Source organism: Neoarius graeffei, chromosome 10 (genome assembly GCF_027579695.1).
Source record: "Neoarius graeffei isolate fNeoGra1 chromosome 10, fNeoGra1.pri, whole genome shotgun sequence".
Lineage (NCBI taxonomy): Eukaryota > Metazoa > Chordata > Actinopteri > Siluriformes > Ariidae > Neoarius > Neoarius graeffei.
The window spans coordinates 11,630,984-11,641,837 of record NC_083578.1 but is presented as its reverse complement, the minus strand read 5'-3'; the positions used below and the strand labels follow the sequence as shown (position 1 = coordinate 11,641,837).

The 10,854-nt window shown below is 38.9% G+C and overlaps 1 protein-coding gene across 1 annotated transcript; it reads right to left on the bottom strand.

Moving 5' to 3' along the window:
* Window positions 1–274: 274 nt before the first annotated feature.
* Window positions 275–10,361, bottom strand: gck (glucokinase (hexokinase 4)). The gene is made up of 10 exons (XM_060931292.1): window positions 10,281–10,361; window positions 9,976–10,138; window positions 9,305–9,459; window positions 9,098–9,217; window positions 8,871–8,966; window positions 8,633–8,732; window positions 8,334–8,517; window positions 4,916–5,071; window positions 4,145–4,378; window positions 275–422 (listed from the first exon to the last, which is right to left on the bottom strand). Exons 1-10 carry the CDS (start codon window positions 10,359–10,361, stop codon window positions 275–277), a joined length of 1,437 nt encoding a protein of 478 aa, XP_060787275.1.
* Between the last annotated feature and the right edge of the window lie 493 nt (window positions 10,362–10,854).

Genomic DNA, 10,854 nt, shown 5'->3' with positions numbered 1-10,854 from the left:
TGTCTGTGTTAAAAAATTGTTATTATGTATGTATGCATGTATGTACCATTCTTTGCACAGAAAGCAGATACTGTATAAACAACAGGATATGTACATAAAGGTGTGATCTGGGCACCAAAATATTGCTGCGTGCCCCACATGGCAAATCCCCCAGTGAGAAATGCACATCCTGGGCGAAGGGAGCCTCATAAGGCCACTCCAGATGAGCGTCCTTTATCATCGCAGAGATCCTGCAACTAAACTGAGTTCACAAGCCAGTCCATGAGCTCATCCATCATGGCTCTATTGTGCGGGCAGCCATCTTGGAGGCCACAGCGGAGATCAGTGCGGCTCCTCGCCCACTGCCTTCTTCTGACTGGATGAAGGTAATGTCGCAGTTAGGCGTCATGTCCCAAACGATTTTGTGAAACCTCTCTTTGAACCTGGAACAAGAGGTAAATGAATCAACACTTGGCATCAAGATTTCATTCGACCCATATGTCTGGTCCAGATAGCCTATCATGTGGCATGCCTATTTTATTGAAAAGTGGTTTACCTAGGACCATTTTGAACAACTTTTTGAGGCACAGAGTGACATTTTGCACTGATTTCAATTTTAATCGATATTCTAACCGGATCAAGCAGAGTAGAATAACGTCAATAAAACCATAGCTAATTGTAAACGATAAGATGGTGACTCATGGTTTTCACTGGATTTAGAGTAACTTTTTTAGGAGTATGCTCCAGAACTAGCATTATACTAAATGGGATAATAAACCTTAAATACATTTTGGAGTATGTTCCAAATATATATATATATATATATATATGTTATTTACCAGCTGGGAGGTCCGTATGGTGAAATACCGTGACCGAGGTCTTGAAAGTACTGAGCGAGGCCCTCTGGGCTGAGGTCAGTATTCAAGGCCGAGGTCACGGTATTTCACCATACGGACCGACCTTAAGCTGGTAAATAATATATTTATTTTTTTCTTTCCCAAATTCTAACAGAAAACGAGAGCGCCCGAAAGGGAAAATCGAGCCGAGGCAAGCCACCATTTTGAATCCTCATTTACAGCTGTAATGCAAATTGCTTCCTCCTCAGTATACAAGTGCACTTCCATGGCAGGAAAAAAACTACATTTTGCGGCCTATGTAGTCTCCTATTTATACAAATAGGAGTCATTCAGGATTCATCCATGTTTTTGCTCGGCATTAGCAAATTACAGTTTTTAGCTTTCTCCTGAAATGTTTTCTTTTATTTCTTCTTCCTCAGGGTAGTAAAACTCGCTTTCGCTATGAAGACTGTCGTTATCGCTATCCATGCTGTAAAATTAATGCTCTTCTCCTGAGAAATGCTGGCAAAAATGTATAAGATTTTTGATAATCTTATAAATAAATCTTATAAAAAGAAGATAAATGTTGACAAAAATTGCTACTATGTTTGTTGTTGTGAATGAGCGAGTCGCCAGAGGGCCGTAACTGGGGTCCATACCGTAGGATACGGACCTGCTCACCAGCCAATCAGAGCGCAGGATTTGGGCCGCAAAAAAAAAAAAAAAATAGAAATTATGTCTTGTAATAAAATTACATCCATTTTAAGATTCCCAATATTCAAGAAGTAGCATTATAGGAAACATGGTAATGGAGAACTAGCATTGTAATAAATGCAGTAATTGAAAACTAGCATAGTAGTAAACAGGCTAAGCGGGAACTAGCATGATAGTACAAAGGGTAATGGAGAACTAGCATGAGAGCATTATAGTAAAAGGGGAATTGAGAAATAGCATTATAATAAGCAAGGTAATGAAGAACTAGCATTATAGTAAAAGGGTAATGAGAACTAGCATTATAGCAAACATGGTGTCAAGAACTAGCATTGTAGTAAAAGGGGTAATGGAAAACTAGCATTATAGTAAACATAATAATGGACAATTAGCATGATAATAAAAAGTGTAATGGAGAACTAGTGTTATAGTAAGCAGGGTAAAGAACTAGCATTATAGTAAAAGGGTAATCGAGAAATAGCATTATAGTAAGCAAGGTAATGAGGAACTAGCATTATAGTAAAAGGGTAATGGAGAACTAGCGTTATAGCAAACATGGTGGTCAAGAACTAGCATTGTAGAAAATGAGGTAATGGAGAATTAGCATTATAGTAAACATAGTAATGGAGAATTAGCATGATAGTAAAAAGTGTAATGAGAACTAGCATTATAGTAAAAGGGTAATGACAACTAGCATTATAGTAAGCAGGGTAAAGAGCTAGCATTACAGTAAAAGGGTAATCGAGAAATAGCATTATAGTAAGCAGGGTAATGGAGACCTAGCATTATAGAAAACATGGTGGTCAAGAACTAGCATTGTAGTAAATGGGGTAACGGAGAATTAGCATTAAAGTAAACATAGTAATGGAGAATTAGCATGATAGTAAAAAGTGTAATGGAGAACTTGCCTGATTGTAAAACTAGCATTATAGTAAAAGGGTAATTTAGAAATATCATTATAGTAACGAAGGTAATTAAGAACTAGCATGATAGTAAAAAGGGTGATGGAGACAGGATGGTCAAGAACTAGCATTGTAGTAAATGGGGTAATAAACCTTAAATTAATTTAACTTGCTTAACTGCTAAGTTAAACAAAGCGGTAGTTGATTTCCTTCAACTAAATAATTTAGCATGCAGACGGTTAGCTTGCTAGCTTTGTACCTGTTAATTCTACTACACGAGTAAAATTTATTTTCTCTAAACACGGCAATATTTGAACACCTTTTTCTCTAGTAAACACTTTAACCTTCATCCTACCAAGTGGGGTCCATCTGGACCCCGCACCTATATGTTTGTTTGCCATTTTAAAAATATGTGACATACTGCCTCACCGTTTTATGAATTTGTCGGAATTTATGTCTTAATTAAAACACTAAAGCACCAGAAGATCAGCTTTTTGCATTGTGAAGGTATAATTAATTTGTTACTGGGGTCCAACCGGACCCCAGAGTAAAGTTTATCTGTCTTTCATTTTATAATTGAATAGCACACTGAAAGTTAACTTCTTTTATTTCTTTTATGTTCCATAATGAAACTACCAAGGCATTCCTTCTTGGGGTCCGTGTGGACCCCACTGCTGCAATAAGCACAGGCTGCAAAACAAAAGCCCTAAATGATTTTACAATTACTTTTTTGTTTTAAATTCTGTAAGAAAAGACCCAAGTTGTAATCCAGAATGTTTTACAGCTGCATGAGCTGCAAAAATCATGTATATAATGCCAATTTTTTTTGTGGCGCTATAATTTGCTACATGTATGCTAGTTATTGCAATATTATTGCAATGTTATTGCATTTATAATACATCATTGATATTCAGCCATAGTGGATTTTGTTCTTCAATAAAGTTATGTCTATTTGCTGCATTGAATTGGTTCTTACTGCATTGATTTCAAGGTATTCCCTCCTGGGGTCCATACGGACCCCGCCTGGTAGTTTGTGTATGTAAAATTGGCTGGTAGGATGAAGGTTAAGTGTGTTCTTTATGCCTTGGGCCCTTTAGTGTATTGCTGTTATTAATACAAGATGTTCTGAACAAAACTTATCTGGTGATTTTGTCTTTATAAGCTTTAATTTTAAAGAAAAGTATTGGGGTCCAAACGGACCCCACATGGTAAGATTAAGGTGTAAAATAGCATGGTAGGATGAGGGTTAAATAGACTAATCAAAAACTAGCAAACTTACTAACCATGAACTAGCACAATAATAAACACACTAACCATAAACTAACATAGTAAATAAACTGTCTAGCTCAAATAATCTCATTTCCTACAATAGTAAGTTTTTGAGATTCTCTTTTCTGTGTACACCATCCCAAATGATACATTCATTTAATTAATTATTACTATTCTTTTATGACCATAATGTCTAGTAAAAATATTCAGCAGGAACACTAGCATTGAGTGCACCAGTGGTTATGGACCATCATAGTTGCAATTTGGAAACGTTTCACATTTTGTGTGAATATGAATTAAGGATTGATTTACTCATCAACATAAAACAAACAAACAAACAAACAAACAAACAAACAAACAAACAAAAAACCCTGGACGACGATACTAAATACTGTGATCAAACTAGTGGTAGTGTATGGTTTTAGAGTGCCTTTCAGGTTTCCTCACCATGGGTGGAGTTTGTAGACAGAGCCATCCACTCCCACAGTGATCTTCAGCTCGTCCAAGCAACGGCGCTCTCTCATGATGTTAATAACTCCGGCAAGTCCAGCTCCACAAACATGTGCTGCGCGAGTGGAAACACTCTCACAGGCCAAACGCACAATGTCACAGTCTAGCTCAGATGGCAGGACCCCCAGTGACCTTAGGATGTTGTAGATTTGTTTCCTGTCTCCTGTGTCACTGAAGGAGGAAAAGCAGGATTTTATTCAAATGTGAGCTAGCATTTATATTAAAAGGGTTAAACACCAATGGGCTCTTGAGTAAACCTATTAAATGTGAGCTAGTATGACCTTAAACTGACCATCTTTCAAAAGAAATACTGATCTGAATAAGAAACTCAGATAAGTACCATTTATAAACATCAAGTTCTAACAAATTGGTGCCGTGACCCGGATGGAACACTGACAACTCGCTGGTGAGTTATGCCATTATTTATAAGCCAAGAGAAATGTTGGATGGGTTCCTTGTAAGATAGGAGAGGTTGAGTTATTATAATTATAAGGGTTCTTCTCTCAGGGAATGAGATTGTTTATTTCTTCTTGTGGTTTTGCTTTTCTAACCTTGCTCGTTATCCTGTTACCTCACCGTGAGTAGTGAAGGGCGAAATCCAGTAATTATATTTATTAGTGTATTACGAAAATTGTTGGCTAACTCAACCTGTCTTCTGTGACTTTATAGAATGGTGGATTCATAATCATTTCAACTGCATATCTTCACCTCTCAATCTGGGAAACAAAGCGGGTTTCGAAGCTGCCTCGTGTCTTCAGCATGTCTGAAGCTTCACCGTTGAAGAGCAAGCCTTCATTCACCAGCTTCATCAGAACAAGACGCACCAGCTCGCCCATGTACTTCCCACTGATCAGCTTCTCATAGCTAAGGAGAAAACAGAATATTCATTGAATATATGTATATCTTTTCTATGAAATCGTTTTGTTTTTGGTTCATGTCTGTGTTATGGTAGCTCTGCAATAGACTGGTGACGTGCCCAGGGTGTACCCCACCTCTTGCCCGAAGAACCTAGCTTCACAGTATTGTTTGAAACAAACATATGACAAGTTTCAATCTTTGTAGTTAAGGAAATGAAAGATGGACTCCATCCATTATCTGTAGCCATTTATCTTGTACAGGATTGCAGGAAGATGGACACCAAACATCTCATCTCATTATCTCTAGCCGCTTTATCCTTCTACAGGGTCGCAAGCAAGCTGGAGCCTATCCCAGCTGACTACGGGCGAAAGGCGGGGTACACCCTGGACAAGTCGCCAGGTCATCACAGGGCTAACACATAGACACAGACAACCATTCACACTCACATTCACACCTACGGTCAATTTAGAGTCACCAGTTAACCTAACCTGCATGTCTTTGGACTGTGGGGGAAACCGGAGCACCCGGAGGAAACCCACGCGGACACGGGGAGAACATGCAAACTCCACACAGAAAGGCCCTCGCCGGCCCCGGGGCTCGAACCCAGGACCTTCTTGCTGTGAGGCAACAGCGCTAACCACTATACCACCGTGCCGCCCGACACCAAACATATATATTTAAAATAATTGGAACATTTTTTAAATTAGATTTTTTTTTTTTTGAGCCATTCTTTCAAAACGGCATTTGGGTGGCCTCACGATGTCATTGTGTTCCTTGGTGGGAACCAAATTTCCCTACAAGGATAGTAATATCTTATAGGGACATTTGACTGGTCCCCACAATGAATACTGCATTTTTTTTAAACTACAAAAACTGCAGCTTGTATTTAAAAAAGCAAAAAGAGTCAAAGTGTTTCCTTTTGGTTACGGTTAGCATTGAAGGTAGGAGTAGCATAGTGTTAATTAGCTGCATTGGTTCTCAAAGGTGTGTGTGTGTGTGTGTGTGTGTGTGTGTGTGTGTGTGTGTGTGTGTGTGTGTGTGTAAATCCCCCAGTGTTAAATGATCCCTTAAGGAGATAAATTTGATCCACTTTATGTCTGCATGAGTTAAGAACACAGGTGATTTTAACTCTGTACTGTAAACAGCCATTAAGCCGGCCACATCACTAATGATCTGCTGTGGCAGCCATTAATCTCCCTGCACATGGTTTGGCTCTGACATGGCCTCAGTGCTGACAGAAAAACAACACGGTCACCTGGAGAACCCACAAGAGCAAGTCAAGAGTCTCAGTCAGACCAGTAACACACACAGGTAAGTGTGGGAATTCTTAAGGAAGAGCATCACTCTTTTCCCAACAATGCGCTTGCTGGCGTCAGAGCTACAGCGTTTCAAGGAACTGCTGTGTTTGTGTTACGGGATAGAGGCAGGTGCTTGGTGAAATAGACAGAAATAGACACTGGCATATGGCATTAACGTCACAGGGACTATAAAGTGTGTTGGTTGCTACTCAGTGTGCAGTGATTCTTATAGTACCTGTTTGTCTGCCTAAGTATATGTCTGTCTGTCTGCAGAGGTGGACAGTAATGAAATAAATTTACTTGAGTACTGTACTTAAGTACACTTTTTGAGTATCTGTACTTTACTTGAGTATTTTTTTTGGAAACTTATGACTTTAACTTCACTAGATTTGAAAGACAAATATTGTACTTTTCACTCCACTACATTTCTGTCAAGGTCCTCATTACTCGTTATGATGAAGCAGCTTTGAAAGTGGATGTTTTTTGTTTTCTTTTCTAAAACATGACTGTTTTTTTCACAGGTGACACTGAGACGGCCTATCAGTATTCACTAGGGTCACGTCACGTCCATAGACTGTATAAAATCAAGTTCAATTTCTCAGCAGTATTATTTGAACATGATCAGTTGATGGCAGAACGGAAGGAGGCGGTTTTTCTGGAGAATGCGTGCCCTCATGACCATACCTAGAACCCATGTTTCAATTTTCGGAAAGGATTAAAGATTTGTTTCATTTTAAATGTTTGCTTTGTTTGCCTAAAACGAACCACATCACGGCCTACAAAAACTCGCCATCCAACCTGCGGAAGCATATTGAGGTCTGTAAACGTTTTATTCCAAGAGAAAGCTTGTAATGAAGTTGTCTGTGCTTTTAGAGCTAGCGATAATGTTGCAATAGCTATGCAGTCTGGTTAGTCAAATAACTTGCGATGGATTTGCCCGCCAAGTTGCTACAGCCTTGTCCACGGCTAACGTTAACACATAGCTAGTTACCTTGGACACTGTTAGTTAGCATGTAAAAACTGAGTTACACTAAGATGAATAATGTTAACTTTAGCATAATCTTGCCAAATAAACAGAATGTAGAAATTTTTCTTTTCTAGTAACATTAGCCACCCAATATGATTTCGAGTTTGAAAAGAGTTTGCTAGCATGTCAGGTGGAGCTTCAGCTCTACAGGTTCTCCAAACTAGCCAGAAAATCCAGTCGGTTGCTTCAGAGGCGTTAGGTTTTGTAAGCGTTATGGCAATAATGCAACAATGCATTGACAGAAAATGTACTTTTAATATTTAAGTATTTTTAAAAGCAAATACTTCAGTACTTTAATTTAAGTAAAAAATTTGACTGGACAACTTTCACTTGTATCGGAGTAACATTTAAACAATGGGATCTGTACTTTGACTTAAATAATAAACTTGGGTACTTTGTCCACCTCTGTCTGCCTGCCTGTCTGTCTGTCTGCCACACCACAGCAATGACCTTCATTGCACCTGTCTGTAGGTCTATTTGGCTATCTGTCCAGCATTATATTCTGCCTGTCTGTCTTTCTACTACAACACCACCACAATGACCCTCACAGCACCTGTCTGTCTGCCTGTGTTTTGGGGGGTCTATTTGTCTGCCTGTCTGTATAACACTGTGTCTGTCTGTCTAGGTGCCTGTCTTTTTGTCTGGACTGCTGTCTGCAGGTTTCTTTGCATAGTTGGTATATAATTTCAGAACGATGGATGGATGGATGGATGGATGGATGGATGGATGGATGGATGGATGGATCGATCTATCTATCTATCTATCTATCTATCTATCTATCTATCTATCTATCTATCTATCTATCTATCTATCTATCTATCTATCTATCTATCGTAATGGGATGGTGAATGTATTTGTTGGTATTATTAATCACGTGTATTTAAACTGTTTCTGTGCACAGTGTAATTTACTATTCTGTGGGAATCTGTAATAAGTGACTCACAGCTGTTTTCCTGGATTGAGTGATGACTCGTCCACCACTCGGTCATATTCCAAACGAAAGTCTTCCAGCTCTCCATTCCCTCCGAACGCTCCCCACTCAGTGTTCACACACATCCTCCCCTCCTCCCCTTCCACCAGTTCCACTGAGTGCATTTCCTCCATGTAGCACACATTACAGCCCGTTCCTGAGACGCACCGTGAGAAAGAAATGACTTTATGGATTGTTTAATTTCTGAATGTGGTCATTAAAAAAGTCCATGTTCCTGTCATAAATGGAGCATGTGTGTTTTATCTCCTTACCCACTATCATGCCAACCTCACAGCTCCGGTCCTCATAGTAACAGGAGATCATTGTGGCTACTGTGTCATTTACCATTGCAACTATGTCCATTTCAAAGTCCTACAGAGAGAGATTTACGAATTATTAATTATTTCCAGTGTAAACATGACTTTTACATTCAATCTGCTCAGACTGGTTTAGTGATGGCATTACAGATTAAAAAAATCCTGTGTAAAATTTAAATTGCTGTATACTGACCCCTCTCCGTTTTATGGCATCTCTAAGCAAACCGACAACGTTGTTGCCTTCAGCACCAGAGGCCTTAAACCCTTTAGTCCAGTTCAGTAGGATTCCCTAATAGAAATCAGACACCATTAAACGTCAGTAAACATGAAAAGAAAAATCATGCTGTGTTGGATCATTTATCATATTGCAAATTTATCACATTGTTCAATCTTTAATTTGTTTGGAGAGCAGGGACTCACCTTATCTAGGTCCTCATGGCGGACTGGAAATGAGAAAGTGAATCCCAGAGGAAGTTTCTTATGTTTGATGTGATGCTTATCTAGGAAGTCAGATATACACTCTGCGATGTAGTCAAAGAGCTGGACAGAATGGACAGAAAAGGAAAGTTAAAGTTTCTGAAAAAATTCTCATTGTTGTCAGAACTATCAGGGAATATTTTGACTTACCATTTCCGCAGTCCCGGTCATGGCATCTTCAGGGATGGAATACATGCGGTACTTGGTCTCCACCTTCCAGCCTCTCTCCTCATCCTCGCCCACGATCACCAACATCACACGGAAATTAGTGCCACCGAGGTCTAATGCCAGGAAGTCTCCAACTTCTGGGGGAACACATGCATAAATATAGCTCAGATATTGGAAGCAGTGTAGCATCTTGCAAGCTGTACATATGTACTTCACAGTTACACCATCTCTATATTACCTCACTGAGTCCTACATCTAGTATGCTTTGCTTTACAGAGAAGCCAATATTGCTTCAATTAGCCAATAATGAGTAAGGTAGGCTTGAATAAATTGTTAGCGACATTGTTTTCATAATTCCAGTGCAACAATAAAACTTGTTTTGAATGATCAAGTAGAAAATTGTATAAATTACATTTTAGTTATTTAGCAAATTATTCTGTAAAATTAAGTCCAAACAAGTAAGTTAAGTTTGGACAAGTAAGTCCAAATAAGTAAGTTAAAATACAAGGGTTCACTAAAGTATTGACAATCATGCGCAACTGTTTAAATGAATATATGTGTTACCTGAATGACTGATAATTGTGATCGTTCAGATACAGCATTTAGCTGTTATATAAATCTCAGATGATTAAACAGTGGAGTATGAAACTGACCGGAGCCTTCAGGAGTAGAGCAGACGTAAGTGGGCAGCATTTTAACACTGGCCTCCTCATTTGTTTCCACTCGAAGCCCTCGGTTCAACTCCTTCTGCATCCGTTTCATCACCTCCTTCAGCTCCTCTTTACTGAGCTGGAACTCAGACAGGATTTGCTCCACCTGTGCACACACACAGATAATGGGTTCACACAATTCATATAGTTTTTAGTCACATTCACATAAAAGTCATGTTTATTAACAATAATAAAGCCTATTGGAAACAAAGTTATAAGCTGTAATTTACAACTTTAACCAATATTACCATGTGAACTTTCTCCAACATTGACTTGTAAGAGCTTGGCATTCTGAGTCTCTGTTGGCGGATGGCAGTGAGGCACGGCATCTTTGCAAAAGCTTCCCAGCAAATATGTGTGTGAGTGTGTTAATGAGTTTAGAGTGTAAAAGTGTCTGAGGAGGCAGTGAGATGCTCCACTCTTTTTATGCCTCAGGAGAAGGAAAGGCGGTCTAGGTACTCAGTGCTCTGTGTACATACACCCCTCCCATCTCTCATAAACCCCCCCCCCCCCCCCCCCCCACACACACACACACACACCACTGACCCATTGTGTTGGGAGTCAAGGACAGATGATATGGCTTGGAAATGGCTTTAAACTCTGATGCATATATATAGTATATGTAATGTGATATAATTTATATATTACATATACAGTTCATTATGCATTTAAATCATCATAAATAACGATACTGTAAATATAATTAAAAATATCATTACATATATTTAAGATATTTTAAATATGTTCACAAATTGTAATTATATTTACAGTGTATTGCTAATGCATCACTTAGAATTCCACATTTATTTAGATATGAGGAAA